This window comes from Oryzias melastigma, linkage group LG23, assembly GCF_002922805.2.
Source record: "Oryzias melastigma strain HK-1 linkage group LG23, ASM292280v2, whole genome shotgun sequence".
Classification (NCBI taxonomy): domain Eukaryota; kingdom Metazoa; phylum Chordata; class Actinopteri; order Beloniformes; family Adrianichthyidae; genus Oryzias; species Oryzias melastigma.
In genome coordinates, this window is record NC_050534.1 from 20,018,791 (window position 1) to 20,043,597 (window position 24,807).

The 24,807-nt window shown below is 41.0% G+C and overlaps 1 protein-coding gene across 6 annotated transcripts in view; it reads right to left on the reverse strand.

Annotated features, from left to right (window-relative positions):
• Positions 1-24,807, reverse strand: part of usp6nl (USP6 N-terminal like) — a 61,725-nt gene that overhangs the window by 14,624 nt on the left and 22,294 nt on the right. For 4 of the 6 annotated variants that reach the window (XM_024285934.2, XM_024285942.2, XM_024285962.2 and 1 more), the window contains 4 exons: positions 9,912-9,985; positions 5,740-5,819; positions 2,887-2,926; positions 2,208-2,288 (listed from right to left, as the gene is read on the reverse strand). In XM_024285934.2, the coding sequence (XP_024141702.1) occupies positions 2,208-2,288; positions 2,887-2,926; positions 5,740-5,819; positions 9,912-9,985 (275 nt within the window). Of the gene's footprint in view, positions 1-2,207; positions 2,289-2,886; positions 2,927-5,739; positions 5,820-9,911; positions 9,986-15,398; positions 15,556-22,687; positions 23,849-24,807 lie in introns of those variants that run through there. The other 2 variants (XM_024285914.2, XM_024285924.2) reach the window with 2 other exon arrangements.

Genomic DNA, 24,807 nt, shown 5'->3' on the forward strand with positions numbered 1-24,807 from the left:
AACACCTGGTCTCCTACATAACACCATCAGCAGCCCCCTGTGCTTTCTGACACCAGTGTAAACAGAATTCAGAACTGCAGCTCAAGTCTTATATAAGACAGGCAGATTTAACCTGCAGGCTGAGCGATGAGCTTCTTTCACTTCAAAGGTATGAAATCTAAAAACACTCTCTCCTGCTGGTCTGCAGGCCGAGCTGCAGACGTGGCGTTCATATCTGATGTCTGACCTAACCCAGTTGTGCTGAATGGAGTGGAAAAGAGCCAACCCAGCAGAGAGCTGATTTACAGAGGCGTGGGAGGATGAGCGCGGCCTCCATGAAGGCTCATAAATCTGATCTCACCTCCACGCCGGGCCGTGCCGCCCTGATGTATGTGTGCGAAAAGGCAGAGGAATGCCTCATTGAGGAGTAATGGCTCTGGTTCTGGATGTGCGATTTCTGACATCCACACTCCATCAGCCTCTCAGCGCCACGCTCGGTTGCTGGTGCAACAGCCATGTAATTAGGCTCAGATGAGCCTGTTAGACTAATCGGCCATGTTTGTGTTTACAAACATGTTGACACTTGCAGAAGTCCTCTCACCGTTCTGTACTTACTGTATGGTAGGATGGTAGAAAATGTGAACTGTAATATGATGCAATAAAGTGAAATCGATTTGGAAGCAAAAAAAAAAGTCCTGCAGCTCTAGTGAAATATTTGATAGAATCTTCTGTCTTGCACAGCCCTCGTACAGTCTTGAAAACAGTAATTAGCGTTTTCTGGTTGGCTTTAAATCTAGAAATGGAAGGTAGAGGTTTCGGTAAAAGCCCAACTTCTCTTTGAGTTGTGTTCACACTGACCGCAACCATCCAACCCCACATGGTGGCATCCTTTCATTGGTTTCCTATCCCCCAATGAATGAAACAAATGCTTAAGCTTTAGTCACAACCACACTTTCAGCCAGATTCATGACCAAATGACCAAACCTGTACGGGGGACGCAGGTGACCTGTACAAAAATATGAAAGTTGTAGACCGCTTGATGAAACTGTAGATAGAAAATATTCATGAAGATTTTTTTTTTCTACAGCTGTACTGGTAGCCACAAGTTATAGGGAACGTTTGTACAAGATGCAATGGTGATATAGGTGAAATGGAGACATGTCGTACAGACAGCGCAAAAGAGCCCGTTAGTGCTGTTAACCTGGTAAGTGTGCCCTCTTTGTATAGCAAAGGATGGTTCGTGTGGCCTTATCTCACATTTGGCTTCCCCATCGCTTCTAACACTAATCCCAGCACCATAATAAGCGTACACGATTGGCCGCACCATGTGATGCTTCGACGTTACAAAATGAAGGACTGTGGTTGGCCAATTGCCCCAAGTGACTAAATGACGTCACGGCTGTGGGAAACAATGGTGACCAGAAATGCAAAAAAAAAAAAAAATCCTTCAAAGGGCAAGACAGGTAAAACAACGCCAGTATTTTCCACCTGGGTTCCATTTGCATGCAGCCTCTTTGTTGGAAGTGAAGAAATGTGACTGTTAGAGTGTGACGATCCTACAGACTCGTACACATCACCTGCACACTCCATGGATGGAGCATTTGCGGGTGTTCAGTAAGAAGCCAGTACTCGTACCTCATTAACACCTAGAGTGTGGCATGGGGACACCGTACGACAGCATAAGTTCCACTATCCTTTCCAAAACACGTACAACAATGGTACGTTCCGTTTTCATGACGTCCGTTGAGGTGGCTGTACAAACCTCAAGGGAACTACAAGACACACCTGCACACCTGTGTTATTTCTATGACCCTATGGTCTGTCTTCTGGAGCACAGCGTTTGTATTTCATCAAACGTTTTCATCAACTAATATCGGCATCAGACCTTTAAAGAATTCTCCTTCCAGAATGTCTAGTGATCACTTTAAAGACCGCTGAACCGTGTTCCCGCTCTGAGAGCCGGCCTTGTCACAGAACAGCGATCACACTAAACAAATGAACGCACGGACGTCCGATTAGCGCCGGGTCATCAGCCACATCCAGGGGGAAATGTGGAGATTAAGAATATTCATTCCAGATATTCTCAAGTACAAAGCACATTGAAGTAACCACATCGGGACATTTTTTACTTAAATCACAGACAGTTTCTGTATTTGGGCGATCTACTGATGAATACACTGAATTAAGATCTAAACTATATTAAAGAGCCATATTTTGCACATATTTACCTTCTCACTGTTCTTGTATTTGTCCCAGCTTTTCAGCATCTTCAGCCACTTGCTGGTCCTCTCCACCTCCGTATGCTTTTGCTGGGAACATAATCACAGGTTTACATGAATAACTCATCTTTTGCTGAGCTCACAAACATGGTGTCATCACATCTCTGTAACAACTCATTTTGTCGGACAACAAATCAAATGTCTATTATTAAACACATGCGTATGAGGTTTGGAAAAGCTCTGGTGTTTGTAGGAGGACTGAAAATACAAAGACTGTTATATTTTTAGACAAGACGGGCCTTGAAATAAAGCAAAAATATCCTGATTGTTCTCTGGAGCTTAATTATAAAGAACAGGGAGGACAAATCAGAGATCTGCTGCACATCTATTTCTAGAACATCAGCAGCTCTTCTTAAGTATAAATCTTCCAGCTGGAACTTTCCAGGAAATCTTGATGCATTTTCACCATTAAAAACAAGATTTGACATGTCTTCCTGCAAGGGGGAGTTGTTTTCTTTAGAGCTTTACAGTGGAGGGGAGTGTCCTCCTCAAACTCCTGCTCAGAGTTCAGAGTTTCATGAATCAGTCATAATCATGTCAATGATGATAACCATCAGAAGCTGCTCTCTGTGATTCTGTCAGGGGTCAACATAAAAAGGTGAAAGATGTTTGAAAAATCTTCACCCACCTTCTCTTCCAATGAGTCGTAGGACGGAAGTTCATTTTGGCTGAAAGAGAAGAGAGAAAACGAGGTTAAAGAGTTGAACGTGTCAGATTGGAATCAGGACTTTAAAGCTAATCTGTCTTTTTGAAGATCTTTGAGTTTGGAGGTTGTCACTCCCTGTGACTCCTGCTGTCAGAGGAGGAGGATCAGTGCTCACACAAACAGGAAATAACAGATTCTTTAATCTAGACTCCTATTATCCGAGTTTCTGAAGCGTCTCCTGGTCTCAGAGCAAACAGAAGTGTAGCTCTTGCCATGGCTGGGAAGGGATTTGATTTCAATACAGAATAAGTACATCCTTTATAAATTGTCATTTTTTCTGACATGGTCAAAAAATCGTGTTCAGATAAAGACAATAATCATTGAGGATCAAATTGCTGGAAAATCCTGCAATTCCCACAGCAACTCATGAGGGGGCGGTGTCGTCCAAAAAGATATAGGACCAGAATTTTTTTCTAAAGTCTAAAAAATTTAAACCAGGTAGTCCTCTAAATATCCCAGACCGTACAGGATTTTGCGGCAGATATTTATGATTTTTGCAGCCTAAAATGTCTGATGTTGCAGCAGCTTTTGTAAAAAGTTGCGACAAAAGTTGTGATGTTTATTAATATATATTTTTTGAAAACCGCCTAAAAATGGGAATTATTAAATAAACTTAACTCTTTTTTTATTGTGACTTGTGCATCAGGAAAATATTGCATCATCATCATATACAACTTTGTTGTGCTGTCATTAAACAGAACTGTGGAACCCAAAATGAACTTTTGCTCCTCCCTGCTCACAGTAACCCAAATATTTGTGTATTGATTTAAACATACTTTAGAATAAAACCACATTCTGCAGAAAAAAAATGCCATAAGTAGATTAAGCCTCAGATCTCTATGTTCTCCACAGAATCTTCCTCTGTATCCATTCCAAAAGCATCACTGGTGAGTTGCTGGTAGAGGAAGAACAAGTTTTTGAGGAGCTGATCTGGTTTCTTCTGTCAGAAATGATCTGTTTAGGAGAGTTTTCTCAGGTGTCTGAACAGGTTCGCTGTGGAGGAGGTTTTATATGGAATTACTTTCTCACAGACTCTACACTCTTCCTTTGTATATTAATAAAAGTGAAATGGTTCCAGATTTTGCTCCAGATTTTCGAGCCGTCTTCCGTGTGATTGCCCGCTCTGCACCAAGCGCAACCTAGGCTAATTTAGGGGTTTTTTAGACTGTTTTGAAGTTTAGCTACTATTGAAGACACATGCTAGGTGTTTTGGCTAATTTAGGCTTTTCTTTTTACATTTTAGGCTGTTTTGGAGTTAGGCTAATATTTACATGTAAGCTGTTTTGCTCATTTTGGCTTTTTTCTGTTTTTTAGGCTATTTTGAGGTTTAGCCATATTTTCAGCTATATGCTTACTGTTTTGGCTAACCTAAGCTTTTTGCTTTTTAGATTTTTTTAGGCTAATTTGCATTAAGCTAATGTTTTAACTGGCTAGCAGCTCCAGTGATTTTAACTATCAATTTCAGCATCTTCAGCTGCACTAGCATCATCAGCGGTCAAATTCAGCTTACAGCATTCACACTAGCATTATTGCAGATAATGCTATATATCTAGTTCACAATTATGTCAAAAAGTTACAGATTTAAAGTTTTAATAATGTAGTTTTAGAGTGTTCACTAAATGTTTATCCTGTTTGGCCCGCGACCTAAGGTGTGTTTTGGATTTTGGCCCCTTTTGCGATTGAGTTTGACATCCCTGGTCTATAGCATTCAGATTTAACTGTACCAGAGTTCATTTCAAGACCACCATCTTGAAGTGGACCAGAGTCCGCTTGTTTTGGTTCAAGTTCAGGTGAGCGTTCACAGCTGCCAACGTAAACAAACTGATGCCAGTCTGAAGAGTGTTCTTCACTCTGTGGATTCTGACAGTTTTTTTAGTCCTTTTCAGAACTGTGTGTGCATTCAGTCCACATCAGTTTGTTTATTTTGTTGTGAAGACGTAAAAGACCAGCAGAACAAGCAAACTATGGTTTTCCTGAAACATGCGGCTGGACTGTGTGAATGAAGACAGACAAACAATGGACCGAAAGAGCAAAACAAACTAAAGGGAATAAAGGACGAAGATTATGGAAAGTAGCACCCCGTAAAGGAGCAGTGGTTAGAACTTTGGTCTGAAGGAAAGCGTAACATCATTCCCAAACCCAGAAAGTCTGAAGACCTTCACGTTCTTAAATCACCTGACTTGTGTCCTCATTTTTATGTTCTAGTTTCATTGTTTATTACACACTATCTAAAGTGTTACAACACAAATTTTCACTTTTGTTTCACAGTTGTTGCTTTTTTATTTCACTGCATGTCCACTGAAAAAAAAACCCACACATTTCAAAAACATCTTTTTTCTAAAGTAAAGTTCGACAAACCCAGTAGCTCTCCTCCTCCTTGTCCTCCCTGACCTTCACATTCTTCTTTTTTTTTAATGCCTTGCACCTCAGGAAACTTCTGTCCCTGTCAGAAACAATCAGAAACCCCAGAAAGAGCCCGTCCTCCACCACCGTCCATGTCACACCGCCCACAGAAAGGTCTGGATCGCACCACTCCATCCTAACACTGATGCTCTGTGATTATGGCTAACCCGGCTGCTTCCTGCCTGCATGTGCCGGCCTAAATATAACGCACCGACGGTGCTGCCTGAGAGCCTGGTGGCCTTTAGACGAGCCAAATCCGCAAACACTCTGCTGTCAGTTAGACTGGGCTTCACAGCCAGTCTGTCCTGTGAGGCGCTGCCATGCCGGACTTGGCTCCGGAGGTGGCTGATGTTTTTCATGAGGAGAACTTACTGGACGAAGCCAAAACGGTCGATGACTTTGTAGAGGTTGTAGTTGGTGTCCTCCCAGGGCTCCACAACGGCTTCTTTTCCCTGGAACACAAAAATTGAAGAAAATCAGAGAAGCTTCACTCACAACTGTAAAGAAATAAAATTAGACTCAATGATACCAAGAACAAAAATATATTTTTTATCTCACCATAAGATGTTAGTTCACAGAACGTAAACACCAATAATGGTTGTTTAATGATCACTTCATTTTTTTAAACATATTCCTCTATTTCTTTGTGATTTTTCCATATTTTATCCGTTTTTAAATTACATTGAAAACAGTCAAATAGTTCAGAGAAGTCCAGAGTTCCTGATTATTTTGTTTTAAAATACAGTTTTCCCGCCTTTATCATAGGGGATACGATCTATAAATAACTCGTTAAAGATGTTTTAAGGCAGTAAAACTCCTCACTACACACTTTATACAATTTTCTCAGACACACATGAACATTTTTACACTTTTCTCTTTGTCTAAACTCTCAAAATTCAAACGTTCATAGAAAAACATGTCTAGAATGAAAACAAAAATCTAATTGCGATTTAAGATTTATGTAAGTTTGACAAACTGCAAATGCGTTTTGGTTTATCGACAAAGTCAACAACCAGTCAGGACGTAAAAAAAAACATACAAAATTACACTACAGACACGAGCAAATACGCAAAACGGAAGGTGAACCCGATACAGTTTGTTTATAAAATAATTAATTGAACCAGTCCTGAGTAAGTCCGTATGACATCACTGGTATCCTAAAAATGCAGGTTGATCACTAAGGTCAGAGGTCAACTCCTGCCTCACTTTAGAAACTCTTCCTTCGTCAAAGAAGAAACCAGGAGATGATGGGAAATATTTCAAGCAGTTATTGAGAACTCACGGTGGATACGACCATCATCCAAGTCAACTTATAGTGCAGTACTAGAATTTATACTTTGCAAAGGGAGGGAGAGAAAGAGAAACAGAGCATGTGGAGAACAGGAATTTATCTGATTATGGGATTTCTATAGTTGTGATGTCATCATCATGATTGTAACCTCTTCTTTGGCCTTCCTCTAGACCTCTTTCCTGGTAGCTCCAACCTCATCATCCTTTCATCAACATCATCACTGTTCCTCCTGTCAGTGTGTCCTATCCGTCTGCTTTCCTAGATTTATCTCCAGAACATCGGATCTGTTCCCCTGATGGATTCATTCCTGATCCACTCCCAAAGACAACCTCAACATCTTCATCTCTGCATCCTACAGCTCTGCTTCCTGACTCCAAACCAACAACTAGCCTTCTGTCAGTAGTGGTCAGAAAGCACATTAAGACAAACGGTTAATTCTCGTCATTTAAAGAAACCATTTTAACAGATACCAACTAAAAAGTCACATAGCACAGACATGAAGCCATCTCTTGATTTTCTATCCATTTTTTCTCAAAGACTGACATTTCAGCGCATTGATTTGGTGACGTGTCTGTTTCTGTCTGATCAATAATAAAATAAAACGTCACCAAGCTCTGGTCAGATATGATAAAATAGATCATTAGCGTAAAATGATCGAATTAGGAGCATGTATAAAAATATCTCTGCTGCTGTCTGTGTTCAGGTTTCAGCAACTTCTTACTGAGATTCCAATTACATGCCACCCACGTTCCTCTGGGGCAGAAAACTCTGTTCTGATTGGCTGTGATTTGACCGGGGGAGCCACAACTTCAGTGTCCTTGGGTTGGGGAGGATGTGTCAGCTTCACTGTGTGTTTATCTGTGTGTGTGTGAGCGGCGATTATCAGGTGTGAAATGAACAATCAGACGCTCACCTGCGTCACTGCTTGACCTCCAGTGTCTGACAAATATCTACTGTGATTCAGTGAAATAGAAACCCTACAGGTTAAACCTGTGAGGAAACGTCTTCTAGAGAAGATAAGAGGAAGAACATAAAGATGAAATGAAAACTCCACAGCCATACATCTCTATATATGAACACAAGGTAAAAGTGTCCTTTATGAATCTTAACACTAGGTAACTTTAAAGGGGCCCTACCATGAAAATTCTACTTTTTGAGGTTTTAAATGCATTTTACTGTTCATTCCTCACTATAAAGAACCTCAAAACGGCATTTTGATCCATTCATACATTTAAGAGTAATCCTCTAAAAACCTGCACTGTCTGCAGCAGCCCCTCCCATACCGACAAAAACGAGCGGTTGGAAACGTGCTGATGTAAGATCGATGCCAACAGCTCCCTCCAGCAAGAGCCTGTGCTGCAAGCTCCGCCCCCAGACTAACACAACCTTCAATTTATCCCCTTATCCAGTAATAATCAGCAAAAAAACCTTTCATTTTAGACACAGAATACCACGTGTCTCCCAGTTGTGTCCTGTCTTTGATAAATTCCAGCTCAAACTGGTGCTTGTTACTTTTTCAGCGGCGCTCCTTTTAAATATATTATAAGCATTTAAACCAAATTCTGGAAGTAAAGTAATAATTAAATTTAAAAGAAAAAACAAACAAAACTGAACATGAGGGTAATAATTAAAAAACTTGTGTTTTTTATAATTTTGGAATGATCTGGTCCCAAATGATTCATCCCTCAGAAGATTGTGCTCTCATTTTCTCCTTATGTGCAGAAAAGCAGCCTTGCAGACCCACATCATTACATCTCCACCACTATGCCTAACACTTGGTATCGCTAGAATCTCCTCACATCTCGTTGAATCTGAATTTTTAGACAGTCTTCTAAAATAAAATGTTGTCCTTGAATGGTTGAAAGATTCAAGATTTTTAATGAACTGGGAGACTTTGTTATTAAGTTAGTAAATCAGGAAGAATGGTAATTATTGAATGTGTTTAGACAATTAAAAAATGTGATGACAGTCAGAGAAAGCTCGAGAGATGTTTCCGCTCCTCTGAGTTTCTCCTTCTGGTGGTCTGAGGTTTCTTGAGCCAGTCTGAAGACCAGATGTTTGTGGGCAAAGATCTGAAAAGTCCCAGCCCACCCAGCGTCTGCTGTGCTGTCCCAGCAGAAACTCACTACTCACATAAATACCCCACCCAGACACCCCCAAACCGTCTCCTGAAGAGGTCCAGAGAACAAAAATAAAAACACAAAAGGCTGATGAAAACCGACACAAAAATTTGCTCACAACAACAAAAACCAGCTGATGAAACAGCTACCAGCTGGGGGTGGGGTTTGCTGTGTTGGAACAAAAACAAATCGTAAAGTAGGAAAAAAAACAAGAACATCGTCAAGGAGCTCCAATCAATGCTAGCAGGTGTGAGACGGCGTTAATGATAACAGAATATCAAACTCCTCCCATCTCCAACAGTGAAATCGACTCCATTTGGACTGTGATTCACTCACGCCTCCACCTCAGCTCTCTGTGGCCTCTTCACTCTAATGAGGAACCTTGATTATGCTGCAGGACTACATTAAGGGACTGTTTACAGACAGAAGTGATGGAGTCGTTTGGGAAGAAGCAGATATCTCTGATATCATGAAATAACAAAAAGCAGGAATGTTTGATGAAGTCCAGACACACAAAAAGTAGATCTTTAAAACGTAAATGGCTAATACTTGCATACCGAAACAATGTTTTTCTACCTTACTTTAACACCACAATTTAAACTACAGTAATGCTTCAATTGTTTATGCAATAATGTAAGTCCAGCAGATTCTGATACAAAGAAAAGCAGTTTTGTGCCAGTCTGCAGCTCAATCTTTCATTCTTTACTTATGTCATTTTACTCTCATATCCAAATCTAAACTCCTCCCCCACACCTACATTTAGCCCTCCAAACAGAGAAATATAGAAAAAACTGCTTTCAAATTCAGACGTTACTAATCCTCAATAAGGTTATCAATAATAGGCAGTCAACGTTGGCGTGAGCTGCCAGCACTCAGAAAATACATCGGTTTAATAACTTTTAAAACTCATGCTATAAAACAGCTCATTACTAAACAAATGCACGTCTCCTCTGCAGCACAGCGTGATGCAGATCACCCTCCCGGTGGAGGGATACACACTCTTAGATCCCCATTACCCCTTCAAAGATGTATTTCAGAAATTGCTGGTTTGATTTCAATGCGGTCTGACCTATGGAGAGTATCAGCCTGAGCAACTGACGGCGAGGAAATAAACGGCCGCAGACGCTTCTTACCTTGTCATATTTGGCCACAATTTCCGCCCGTTCCTGGTCCAGTTTCAGCGCTGCATCCTGCTCGCTATCAGACGCTGCAAACAGAGATGAGAAGAAACTGATTAGATTAATTACGAATTTGAATTTCTACAGTTTTGTTACAGAAAGTTCTAAATCTACCATAAATGACAGTGGAAAAAAATCAGGTTTAAAGTTTGACTTAGATTACAGGAATATCATCTGCATTCAGACGATCAATTCCAACAAGTTTTTAAAATGTAAAACTCCATCCATCCATCCATCCATCATCCATCTTCTTCTGCTCATCCAGGACCGGGTCGCGGGGGCAGCAGTCTAAGCAAAGATACCCAGACTTCCTTCTCCCCAGCCACTTCCTCCAGCTCCTCTGAGGGGACCCCAAGGTGTTCTCAGGCCAGCCGAGAGACGTAGTCTCTCCAGCGAGTCCTGGGTCTTCCCCAGGGCCTCCACCCAGTGGGACATGCCCGGAACACCTCTCCAGGGAGGAGACCAGGAGGCATCCGGATCAGATACCCGAGCCACCTCAGCTAGCTCCTTGGGATGTGGAGAAGCGGCTCTCTCCGGATGACTGAGCTTCTCACCCTATCTCTAAGGGAGCATCCACACACCCTCCGGAGGAAACTCATTTCAGACGCTTGTAGTTGGGATCTTGATCTTTCGGTCATGACCCAGAATTCATGACCATAGGTGAGTATTGGTACGAAGATCAACTGGTAAATTGAGAGCTTTGCTTTCTGGCTCAAGTCTCTCCTCACCACAAAGGACCAGTAGTCTCTCCTCACCACAAAGGACCAGTACAGCGACTGCATGACGGTGGACGCCGCTGCAATCTGCCTGTCGATCTCACACTCCCTTCTTCCGTCACTCGTGAACAGGACCCCAAGATATTTAAACTCCTCCACCTGAGGCAGGAACACTCCACCCACTCAGAGAGGGCAAACTACCTTTTACCAGTGTAAAATATAAAACTTTCAATGTGAAAACTGAAGTTTATCTGTATTATTTTACAACATTCTTAGTGTTTGGGGAAAATATTTCAAATGCTTGTTTTCCAAAAAGACCAACCAGACAGAACAGTTTCTATTTAGATTAATGCTACACATTCTGTGAACTGAACTGAGTCTTGATAAAATATATATGTATATATTCAAGAAAAAAAAATCCTTTCTTGCATCTGCAGTCTACCATTTCTATATTTATTTCAGTGGTTTAATAGCGGAACAGAGAAACTCCTGTTCTTCATCAGGAGGTGATGAAGAACTTGAGTGCAAAACACGACTGTTCTGTCAGCCTATAAGACAAAGAGTGTCCAGAACATGAAGTCAAGTAAAGAAAAAACTGAAGTAAAGCATCAAAAAGTTTCAACAAGTTGGTGAAATCTTGCTGAAGGTAATGATCCAGAACAAACTCAGAGCTGTGAATCATCATCAGTTCACACATTCACTCTCAGCCCTTTTAGTAAATCAATGTTTCCAACAACAGTTTAACAAACTGCAAACACACACTTCCTGATTCAGTGACACACACGTTACAGTTGTATTTATGCGAGTCTGCTTTACAACAACTGACAAAAACACTTTGTATTGATGAGCGGCTAAACACAAACCAAGTTTTTATGATATGAAACATTCAACTCCCTTTAAACGTCAAATATTTACACTCAGATCTAAACATTTCTCAGCAAGATCCAGACTGAATGAATGGAAATAAATCCCTGATTTAATGTTACAGTAGAGGTTTGAGGTTGTCCGTAGAAACCCTCACATCAGAACATGCTCATCTTCAGCTGTTGTGTAACAGCTGATTCCTTTGGGTCTTTTCTTCGACAAGACTCACTTCCTGTCTGGGCTCGGAGCAGGAAGGTCTCAAGTAGAATTCAAACAGAAAGGCTCCTCATGGAGCTGCTGGCATTTTTATGACAGGATGATGAGTGCTGGTGAAAGGCAGGTTGCCAAGAGGACGCAGCGGGAGAATCCGGACTGAGAGCAAAGAAGCAAATAAGTTGTTTTGTTTTCTTATCCTGGAGGGTTGTCCCCCAAAAAGCCCCTGGGTAACGAAAGAGAAAGTTGGGAAGGAAATTCTGTTCTCCTGATGAAAGCCGAGCTCCAAGTCTTTAGTATTCAACCGAGGCTAAATGCAATTAGAGGCATTTTCATGCTTGGAGGATCGCACTGACGTCTTTGACGGAGGTTAGCTTTAATTTGTGGACGAGGAGCTTCCAGTTAACTACTGCCAACCTTAAGATCTCAGAGTTCATGAGGTTTGTCTGCTGCTTCAGAAACGTTTATGGATTTAAAAAAAAAAAGTTTATTCATCGTCTACTTTTACCTGGATTCATCAACCAACACTTCTCATTGCTGAAAAACAACATATACATTAATTTAAAGAATTGATTCAATGTTTTTATTTTTAAAATGTCTTTAAACTTTGTTCCAAGACTGTTCTCACAAAAGTCCTGAAAGCTTTTAGCGGTTTATAAGACTGAGGTGAACACTAACAGATGATCTGAAACCATCTCTGCTCCGGTTAGCTGGAATCAGCATGATGACTTATCAAGTCATCCTTCCTTCAAACTTGTACCGCCACTTTGAACATATTTTTTTAATTATTGTTATTATTGTTGAGGGGGAGGCGCCAACAGGTTTCATGGATTTCTGCCTGTCAAGTTTGTCTAGTTTTGTTGCGACTCTACAAGAAACGATGCTTGGTACTTTCTAATACTAGAGGCTGAATGTTCATGAATGCAAAGTTAATTGTCCTCAGTAGTTAGACAAACCTAAACCCAGTGGGTTCAAAGTTTGGACTGTTGTGCTACTTTCACATTAGGATGGTTCTGTGGACTCGGATCAAACAGGTGAAGAATAATAAATCCTTTTCACACCGTCAGTCTGGTTTGATTTGGATTCATCTTGAGTGATAGTGTATGATAGAGACGATGGGACGAAGAGAACCAGCTCGTTTCCCTGATCCTTTGATTATAGCAGTAATAAATGCCTTCTGCTTCACATTTACTCTGTTAGATATTTTTCAGTGAGTCCTGCTGCTTCAGTCACGCTGAATGAGAAGTTTTGTTCACTTCATGTATTCTTTTTTAAATTTTATTTCTGCATTTGCTTCCCTGAAGTAAACAGACACCTTCACGATTGGTCCACACCAGAGTTTAGTTATACTTTCACACTTAAAAAGGGGATCATCAGAACCGACAAACCCTAGAATCAATCCAACCTGCTGCAGTTCCTTCAACTGAGTCTCCTTCACTCTTATCCCACATCGGCCTTCAATTCCTCCAAGAGTTTCTCAGTTTCTGCTTTTTATTTTTATAACATCCTCAAAGGAGGTGTGGCCAGAGCCTCCTGTCATCACCTCAGAGATGGAGGTAATCGGCTGAAAAGTGACCGTAGAGCGTCTGGGATAACAAACAGTTTGGAGAACGTCACTTATGCAGGTGAGTTCAGTCTTATTTAGGCAGTCAGTATGATGGAGGTAGATTTGATAAACATCTTGCCTCAGACAGATCGATCTAGTTGGATTGTAGGAATTGAAATTGATTGTTCAATTTAGTCAATAAATTGTTACATTCCCATTAGAAAGTGATGTCCTTTTCCTGCTACACCTTTTCTTACAGATCTTGTTTCTCTGAAACCATGAGGACCAGAAATGTTTGGTTCATTTGACACAGAACAGTGTAGCCGGAAAAGAGAAGCCGGATCTGGATAAGATTAAGTTCTCCTCATGTCTCCAAAACTCCAGGCAAGAAAAACAACAAAAACAAAAACGATCAATAATGACTCCGAGGTGAAGGTAAAGGAGAGAACATCCAAGAAACTGTTTTTTTTACTGACCATCAACTGTGGATCTGTCGCCACAAACAACACAAAGTTCACTTAACGTTAAAGTTCACCCCCCACCCCACTGAGATGACCTTCTGGCAGCTCCTCCCTGAGCTGCCAGTCGCTGGTATCACTTCATCCAACTGTCCTCGCCCGCTGCGACTGAAATGTCCCTGTTTATCAAGACTCCTGTCCTGATAAACAGCCCCCCCACCCCCACCAAGCACCATTTGTTCATCTGTTAGCGTCACGCGGATTCTTTCTGCTCCCAGACCGGGGTAACTACGACAACGGTACGGACAGAGAACCGCTCCCTCGCTGACATTAAGCTAAAATCACGACTCCACAGGCTGCAGAAAACGATCCGGAGCTTCTGCCGTTTCCAGATGTTTCTACACGATCCATGTTTAACACTTTTCTGCAGAGCAGCGGTTCTGTAAATGAGCGCTGGAACATCACAGAACATGTTTTTCACTTTCATACCTGAAGTGAAGAAGCTGGAAAACACACACAGACCGGATCATGTTTGGTTTGATAGTGAGCTGCAGAATCCTTCCATGATCTAATGAAATAATCATCGCAGCATGAAGTGGAACAAATCTGTCATGATCACAGCCTCGTGAAAATGTTGCTAATTAAAGTGAGTCTGCAGCACAACAAATGACCACAACGTTGACACAAATGTGCAGTTGTATCAAAACATCTGTGACCGACATCAGACACTTCCTGAAAAATCTTTTAAAAATACTTTTCTACACACAAATCTTTGATGTTTAGAACAAAAAAACTGCCTTGTGTCATCGGAACAAGTGAGGCGTTGCCACACAACAGTTGTGTGTCCACGCTGCCGTCATGTTTGCTTTGTGACGTTAGCTGCACACTCTGATGCTAACATGTTAGCGCATGTTTGCTCACAGTGAGACGGGAGAAAAGTTCACAGCAGTCATGAACACGTCGAGTGAGACGATCGAGGCTTTTTAATCTGAACATTTCACTCTGAATTCAAGATCTGAACACAAATGTACATTAATGATTAAACTACATTAAACTAATTAGTAGAAATACAACCTTTTAGTTTATCCTACATGTTAACCTGCTTCCAATGACAGTTTTCAGCAAGTTTCAGAAGAAGATAAAAGGATTAATAAGGACAAAACCATGGAGATGATTATCAATTTAAAGCAGGGAAACTTCCACCAATTAATCCAAACATCGATTTCTCTTTTTTACTTCACACAAACCTACTGGTCAGTTTTTACTTGATGTTTGCAGCGACAGAACATCTTCAGGGAGAAGCAGACAAACTGAGGTGGATTCAATCATCCCAGCTCAGGTCAGTGAATAGAATTTGTGAGTGGAAACACGAGTCACAGATTTAGCAGCAAAGATGATAAAGTCATTAGAAGTGAAGCACATGAATTCAGAGGAATGTTTTTATTAAATTAGCCTCGTTTTAACCTCGACAGTCATGTTAGTGGGTAAAGAAACGCTTCATAACTGTCAGGACGACACATAAACATTACCTTAACTAAATGAAAACAGATCTACAATCTGTTTGAATGGAACAATTGATGGAGTTAAAAAAAGAAAAGATAGAAGTCAAAGTAGAACAGCAGAAACTCTAAACAGAACTTTTTACCTATTTTAAAGCTCTCCTCTGGACCCTCCAGGCGAGCCTTGCTCCGCATTGGTCACCGTTAAACCAGATCAAGTGCAAGAAAAGAGAACCTGAGCTACCTCATCCCATCAGCACGACGGCCCGCTGCTGCACAGCCACACAAAGGGAGGAAACACCAGCAGAGAAGTGAGATCAGACGGGCTGCAGCCACAATGCTGCCGTTTGTTGCTGACAGAAATCTGACTTTCAGTCCCACTCGCAGCATTCCCCTCCCATACACAACAACAACAACAACACAACAAGCTCCATTCAGCAGTCAGAGGGACACTGAGGGGCCGAGAGAGTCCACTCCAGAGACGACAGCTTCAAGATCTCTGACCGATCTCTAGAATTAGCTTTCAACCAAGATGAGCTTAAAAGGAGCAGATGATGACAGGCTGATGGTAAACTGTTTCCATTAAGGGTCATTATTAGATGGACATGATCAAAGTGGACATGGAGCATCATCAGAGACTACTGGTGGGTGTGGCTATGGAGAGGGGAGGGGCCACAGGATAATAGCAGGCTAAGAAAAAACAGGAAAAACGGTTACTGCTGTATCACGAAAGGAAAACCTGTGAGCATCTAGTGTCCACAAATACACACAAATGTATGCAGACACAGACAAAAACATGGATACACATAGAAACACTGGTGCGCTCACAAATGCATGCACACTCAAAACATGGGTGCACATATGTGCATACAAACACACTAACACAAATACAAGCACAAATAAAACGTGTGCACGCACGTGTGGACACAGGTGCACACAAATACATGCACACGGACAAACATACGGACACAGAAATGCACAAGCTCACGCACTGACACACATGCAAAAACACAAACAAGAAAACATGGCTGCAAAGGTGTACACACACACAGAAATGCACACAAAAACATACATGCACAAACACTCAAATACACACTTTCAAACCAACAAAATATACACTTAAAAACACTCACAAATATAGACACACATACAAACACTTAAGACACATGCAAACACATGCTCACGCACTGTTACACTTGCACAAAAACACATACATTAGCTGCACACATGTACACACACAAATGTATACAAACACATACATGTGGACATTGAAATGTACATAAACACATGCTCGCACACTCACACACATGCACAAACACTCAAATACACACATGCAAACTAAACCTCATTAGTTTTGTTACAAAAATGCTGCTGTTTCTTTCACCATTGTTAAATGGATTTTTACCTTTTTTCCACAAATTTACTCTACAAGTTTAAACTTTGTTAAGATAGTTTGAAGTCAAAGTTACGTTTTCTTTCTTATTTATGAAATAAATATGTTTTTGCATCTCCGCTGTTAGGAATACCAGGAGAAATATAGAGGTGAACATGAACACATCAAAGTTTCTCAGCACAAAAACGCTGCATTTCCTGTTCCAACATCAACTGACTCTCAACGCTCTGACAGACATTCACAAAAACAGGCTTTGGTTACTCTTCCTCTTTGGTAAACCTCCAACTTCCTCATTGGTTAGTTGAGTCCTGAAGTCATTTCCCTTTTCCCTGGAGTGAAATCATCAAACACTTACTGCCATGCAAAGCATCGCCATTAGACCCACACAAGCATCTATTTCGCTGGAATAGAAATCTGATGAGTTTCTATCAGCAAAAACTCCTTATAGTGCCTCCCTAACGGACGTGGAAAATATCCGAACAAAAGAGAAAAGGTTTCGGATTTAATGACATGAAGACACTTTCAGAGTCCTTGGAAAATGTCACTGAAAGAAAAATCTTGCAATTAGCCAGGACAAAAGAATTGTCTTATAAGTTTAAGTTTAAATTTCAGTTTCCTCTAGTGACCAAAAGTCAATGTTTACAAAAAGCAAACAGTTTATATTGATGCAGGTTTTTGGAAAAGCAACAGTCATACTGAACGGGACGCTATGGCTAATATTAGCTAAAGTATTTTTGTTAATTCTAAACAAGTTTCAGCCAAAAACCTCATTATTATTAATATTTATGGGTTGCTAAACAGCTCTTGAACTGGTTAAGTATACAAAACTCTAAATAGATGTTAAGATGTTAAAACCTGCATCATGGTAACTATATTTAACTTCCTGATGCATGAAATTAGGACTATTTATGTGATCAATGTGAATCGGCTTATTCTGATGCAGAAAAAAGCACCACTGTCTTACAGCCCTCGTGCATGCCCTGCACTGCTCTAACATACTTCTCCATTCAACCATTTCAAGTTCGCTTCAAGCATATAATTTGATTGGTTAATTCCAACGATGATTGTAGTCTGAACCGCGGTGCTTCATTTGGGTTTGGTTTTCAGATTAATGCAGTTTAAAGGAATGGATGCTAAACTGAAGTCCAGACGTAATCTGAGATCTAAGGTGAGCAACAGATTCATGGGTCATCCACAGGAGTGACACTGAAGAGGATCACTTCAGGGTCCTGCTAAGGAACCTGTGAGTCAAAAGGCCTCAGAGTGAAGAGGATGTGCGTCTCTTTCACATCACTGTCAGCTCTGCAGCTGCTCTCAGTTTGGATATCCAACCGAACCAAAGCTGAGCTGCAGCCTGAACTCGGTCAGCCGGTTTATTCACAGCTCCGTCTGCCTCTGCATTATTCAGGCGCCCTGACACTTGTCTGTCTTTTTTTTTCTGGGCAGCTTAGCTGGTGGAAAAAGGCAGAAGTCAGAGCTGCAACAGAAACCTCGAGCTGTTTTTCACCTTATGAGTCACATACTTCTGTTTATGAAGGAGACTCCACATTCAGGTTAATGATGGAGAAGATCCACATCCAGCTGTTGCAGGTTCTTCACCAGATGTGGAGCAGTTCCGCCTTAAATACTAAAAATGTTTGTGATGTTTTTATTCTTTGGGGTTGACTTCTGTAGTCTTCATCGAACAAACAGGTACATGAAATTGTTTCCAGACCTTTTCTAAATTTGGTCGACTCCTTCAGGGCGGAGCTAATTCCAGACCCTCTAAAAACCACAGAGCTAAACCTCTCAGTGATGTTTTATGGAAGCTCTGTTTCATCTGGAACCTTCTGCACCTCAGACCACGTCTGAAGAAACCCACCCTTTACCTCCCTGTAAGATTACAGACCAGAATCTCAGAACATCCAGCTTTAACCATTCTGAGGCTCCAGGATGTTAACCACCGTGGTTTCTCCATTACCTTCCAGGGGTGGAAACCATTTTAAAGTCTGTATATGTTAATATTCAGATAAATACACAGTTCCAGCATTACATGTTTTGTGAGATTGCTAGTTGTCTATAGAGTGAAGCAATACATAAAAAAAACAGATCAGAACTGGTTTGATCTGGATAAACTGGCGTAAAAAAAGGTTTTGAACTTCATCAGTGAAGAAGTCAAAGGAAAAAAAAAAACATTTACTGAGAACAAAGTTTTCCTTTAGCCAACGACCACGTTCAAATCCAATTACTCTCAAGCTAACGTGACAACATCACGACCTCCAAGCCTGCATCTCATAGTAATGAAAATCAAACATTACATTCCCGTTCACATTTACATGCTGAGTGATCCAGAATCTGGAGTTCGTAAAGACTCCTCAGCAGTCTGACGTGTTTCTGTTGATGTTCCTTCAGCTCCAGTTTCTCAAGAACAGAGTTGCAGTTTTGGCTGAAAAACCCAATCAACTGGTTCTTAGTCATGTGCTCATGGAATGTGTGCTAGAACAGGTTAAGAGATTTGATTTTGGATGCAGCTCCGTGGAAATGTTCTCCTGGAGGCAGTCAGGTGACAGCAGACTCTCCAGGATTCTATAGCCTCTCAGCATCTTTCATGTAGTCTTCCACAGACCTCTACTGTCTCCAGCTCCACTATAGTGATTGTGTCCAAACTCCAAGTCCGAAGTGGAGATATTTCATGATTCAAATAAAATTTGAAAAATAAGCAGTGACTGTGGGATCGTGAAGTCTGCAGTCTGGAAAGACATAGACAAAACAGGAAGTCCTAAGTGAGAAGGAAGTGAATTTTTCACATGCCAAGTTTCCTTATTGATTGGCAGACAGATTGGGTTGAGTCCAACAGAAATTCAAGTATTTTTTAAGTTCAATTTATGTTTACAAAGCATTTTTTTAAATGTCTTTTTAAAAAAAAACTTTTTTTGCATGATGGGCGTAGTGAACTAAATCCTCTGCAAATATAATCATTTTTAACAAAAGTTCAGTTGGGATTCTCACAAAAATAAAAAAATTCCTGACCATCCACCTCTAATACCAGAGCTTTAGCTCCAGTGTTAACGGTGTTTGAATCACCAGAACTCTTCAACCATTTATGCAGCTAATGTAATGATCCTGAAGCTGAGAGAAGCAACTTTTTGCAAACATGCAACACTTTACTATTAAAACAACACAGATTTCAATAAGCTTCTCTCTCATCGGACAGTCAACCGCACCAGAGCTTCAGATCACCAGCATCAAACAATAGAAGACTTAGCAAAGGTTAGTGTGGAAAAGGAAAAAAATCAACTACCCGTACATGTAGTCCTCCAAACAGAGAGAAAATGGAGAAAAAAAAGTGTCTTCGAACTTGGACATTACTACTGCTCAATGACATCATCGATAGTCAGCGGTCATCTATGTTAGTGCGTAGCAAATCATTGCTTACATTAAAATGTAAACTTTTGTGCTTCAGTGCACACCCACTTGAAGAAATACCTTTCTCTTGGAACACCCATGCAACATCACTACCCTTCCAAATGCCCCGACAATGGGAGGGGTAGGGGAAGAATTTGGATTTGGCCCAGCTTCAGTCTTACATGAGATGTTGTAGTGTTTCGAGTACTCTCTAAACCCACCAAGTCACTGCAGAGAGATGGCTGTCCTCTTTGAGAACGGTTCATTTCCATTCTTTGGTTCTGCAACAACATTCAGTCTCATTTGTTGGTTTCTTATTAACAGGAGGACATTACTGAAATGAAGCCAATTTGGCTTAAATTAATGGATCTCAACCAAACTTGACAGAAACCTGTGATTATTCCAGATTTTGCTTGTTTCGATGTTGCTTGGATTCTCCTTAGTAGAACCACAGTTGTAATTGCTCTATAGATTAATTAAAATACATTCATTGGACAAACATCCTTATTGTTGCTAAATTAGATCCTGCAAGTTCCCAGAGAGGAATCTTAGAGGCTCGGTTTCATTTAAAGACCACTCAGGTGTTGTTAGAAACTGGCTCTGGGTCCTTCTCCGTCCTACAGTTCAACCAGTGGGGTAAACTTGTGGATGCAGCCATGACAGACTCTTGTTTTCCTGGAGAGGATCACAGAGGCTGATCCAATCAAAGGACAAGAGGTGAAAGAGCACGGCGAATTCCATCACCCCGAGCAACGCACTTCATTATTTACTGCACAGCAGAGAAATGCAGCTGCAGGATGCACAAACACAAAGCGCAGGCGGACAACTCCAGCAGCAGAAGAGCTAATAGAGGGTTAGCCGCAGGGCAATGTCACTTCCATTCAGACAAAAGCCACACGGTGCAGCCACGAACACTGCAATGACATCAAAAACGACTTTTCTGTGACTAAACTAGTCACAACTTGTGTTCTGAATTTTCCATCAAATAAACCAGATTTGTTAGACAAAAAAAAAGGAAAACAACAATCAAAATGGGTTTAGTATTAAGTATTTAAAGATGATGAATACTCAAGTGTTTTTAAAATAAAGTTGAGTCTAAATCCAAAGACAGAATCAGAAAAAACGACTCCAATAGGTTTTTCAGACAAAGGGGAGCCATGGCATTTATGGGTCTTTTTTTTTAGAAATTCCTGATGCCAAGTCATCAATCTGCCCAACTGTTTATCTGACATCTAAAAAACTGTAAAGCGGAGTCTCAATGTGGCAGTTTTTGATTGGTTGGAGGAAACTATTGCAGAAAAAAAGTCACATTCCAGTGAATGGCAATTATATTCATTGGTAACAGCTGAGAAACAGCCTTTGAGGTTCATGCGCCACAAAAAGTGAGAAGTTTTTATGCGTTCAAAAGTTGACTTTCTTGCTCACATAGAAGAGAGTCTTCTTATGACCTGTCTTGGCACAGTTCTCTGATCAAACTCTGTTCTAAGCATCCTCAATAATGAGTGATTGGTCAAATGTAGCAATGAGAACAACCGATTTGAGAAAAATGTTTTCTCTGAAACACCGGCTCAGTTGTCGAACTCTGGGCCCAACATTCCACCAGAGATAATGTGGGGTTCAGTTTCGAAGGACACTTCGACACATAGACGGACAAGGCGGGAATCGAATCTCCAATCTTCCGATCAGAGGTCGACTGTCCTACCACTGCACCATGGTTTGGCCAGTGTACCAAAGCTACCAAAAAAAAGTATTATTGTCTTCTACTGTTTCCAATGACATGGAGGTCAAGAGGTCAAGTCACATCGTCTTCCTGACGAGTCGGCAAATTGCATCCATCACAACTCGGCACAACTGGAACTGCTGGGAAGGAGGTATCAAAAATCAAGGCTGCAGTGTGGTACACCACCTAGCGGAAACACCTTTAGCTAGATCAAGTCTCACTGAATTTACGCCAATAGAAAACCACCATTAGAAAAGTCAGATCGTTGCACTCGTCATTTGGTCCTGTTTATTCTCACTCTTTCATGAGCCAAACCACCTGACAATGCCCTGAAGTTCCAGCAGCATTTGCTTACCTGTATTTACTACCTTAATGACAGTGAAATATGTCATTTACCAGAGTTTCATTTATCACATTTAAAACAGTTTTTTCTGGCATTTTAAATCAAAATCTCCTGATCCTCAAACACTGTTATCCTGTAATCAGAGATTCCTGGCAGAAGCATCTGAAGCTTATGGTGGGACTCGGTGCTGGTTTTATGGAGGATCGTCAGTAGCTTAATGGTTTGTGGTTTTGTTCAGATTGCTCTGAGAAACACACAATAAGTCATTGAGAAGCCTCCTCTATTCTGGATGTGAGGTAAAACAAACTGAATGACTGCAGATCAACGTTTCATCATCCAGACACACTTCCCACTTCCAGGCAAAATGTTCTCTAGAAAACATTTTGGAATAATTTTCAGATTCAGAAATGTTCATGAAACAACAAATATTTTCTAAAATAAACATTTGTTTCAAATCCTAAGAGTTTGTAAAAAACAATCACTAATGAGTGAGTCTGCCTTTGTGCCTTAGAGCAAGTCAGACGTGGATTGAGTTAAACTGACCCTCCAGGATCTGGTTTGATGGAGAAACCATTGAAGAAATGAGTGCACGAACCTCCAAATCTGGCCGCAGCTCTGTGTCTGGACGGCGACACCAGCTCCTTGACGATCTGTAGGACCTGCATGCTCTAAGGGAGGTGGCGGCGCAGGCGGTCGGAGGCGCCACATGGCAGTGGCAGCTCCCACCACCCACAACCTCATAACCCCCTTGGCTCCGGCTGGGGACTCATCTCCCAATCCCCGACATGACTCTTGGGGTTCTAGAAGAACTGGTCTTCAGAGATCAACAGTTGAATCCAGATCCACCGCGCTCATCAAACCTCCACTTAACTCTGCGCTGAGAGTGGCGGCGGATGCTCGCTGGCGCAGCGCCTCTCTGCTGCCTGAATGGCGTTTGTCGGCGTGCGCCTCGTTCAGCTGGAGCGCCCTCCCCTCACTCCTCCTCTGGCAGATGCGGAGCTGCCCTCTCCTTTCTTCTCGGAGGCGTGCCGACCTCCTGGCTGCTGCAGATCAATACATGCTCGGCTCTCCGCTGTCCACTCTCCTCCTCCTCCCATCCCGTCTCCTCTCAGTCCTCGCCGTCCGCACTCCTCCTCCTCCTCATATTCTCTAAATTCAAATTAATGAGCACTCCCACTTACAGCATCTCCATCCCTCCCTTTCAGCACCTCCTCCCCCTCCTTTATCGCTCCGTCTTGGCCATGAGCCTCCTCCTTTCTGCTGACAGTCAGTGCACTGAAGCGGAGTTCGGATCCAGAGGTTACATCTTCTCGCGTCCTGATTCCCTCAGAATGAGTGATTTAGCCGCTAAAATAGACTTGAGTTAATGGAGTAAAAGACTTCTGGGATTTTGTGTTTGATCTGACATCATTTTCGTTTATATTCACCCCGTTTTTTGTTTTTTTTGTTTTTTATCAAAACTGAGTCTGTAAAATTCCTGTTCAAATTTCAAATCATCAAATGATTTGAAATAATCAGTTTTACCAAGAAATTTAAGGTTCAAACAAGCAAACTTGTTTTTTGTCATTTACAGATAGAGCCGTTGATTGTATGAGAGAACAAGATCTAGTGACCCCTTCCAAAAAGCTGACCCCTGATTGGTCAGAGTGGTTGCCATAGAAACATTGATTTGGCTGATCAATTACTGCCTTTGGACTACGTCTGGCTCCAACACGGTGGTGTCCGTATCACAAAAAATTGAAATTGAATTGACTTTATTTGGTTGGAGCTGGAATAAACCGTTTTCTACAGATGAAGTCACACTCAGTCCAGTCTCAGATACAGTCATTGCTCAGTCCAGTCCAGATACAGTCATTGGTGGAGTCATGACACTTACAAGCTGAGAATTACTATCCAGATCGCTCAGGAGAGTCTGAACAAATGATAAAAAACAGACCAATGACAAAGTTTGTGTCTGCTGACAGAAAGATGCAGAAAATTGTTGTCTGATTATGAATTAATGACTCTGAATTTTCTTAATATTTTCACGTTTTTATGTGAAGAATATGATATGTATTGAAAATTTGATAGTTATGAGAGTAACAGCACTGAAATCCAAAGACACGAACAAGATTATGTTGGTAAAGAGGTATAAAATCAATCGGTTATTAATCAGTTTCTCTTCCTATAGTGTCTTTACTGTCTTTACCTTTTTATGTACATGTGATACAAACAAAAAGACGTCCAATCACAAGCTTAAAAAGACACTTTTCTCTGGATCACAATCATTTGTGTTCGTTATTCAGGTGTCATCAGCGATATCTCAGGTGTTAAAGTTAACATCAGAAGATCAGCGATCATGTACTGAATGCGACACTTAAATACATGATATCCTGATCAATTTTCTTCGGAAATTTGCTTTCTTTAAGCTGCAACTGTTGGTCACAAATCCAAAATGGTCGTTTTTAGGGCTGGATATGGCTAATAATGACCAGATTCAATTCGATTCATCAGACCTGGTTCAATTTTTTAAGCAATTGTTTTGATAATCTCAATTCAGTTAAATTCAATTTTGAGTTGACATGGTTTATACATTTAGACATATTTGTTTAGAAATAAATTATAAATCTATATATAATTTGAGGGTTTTCATATTAATCCAATACAGTTCACATAATGTAAAATGTATTAGTGAAATAATAATGAGACTGTAAATATCATACAGTGTTACATGGA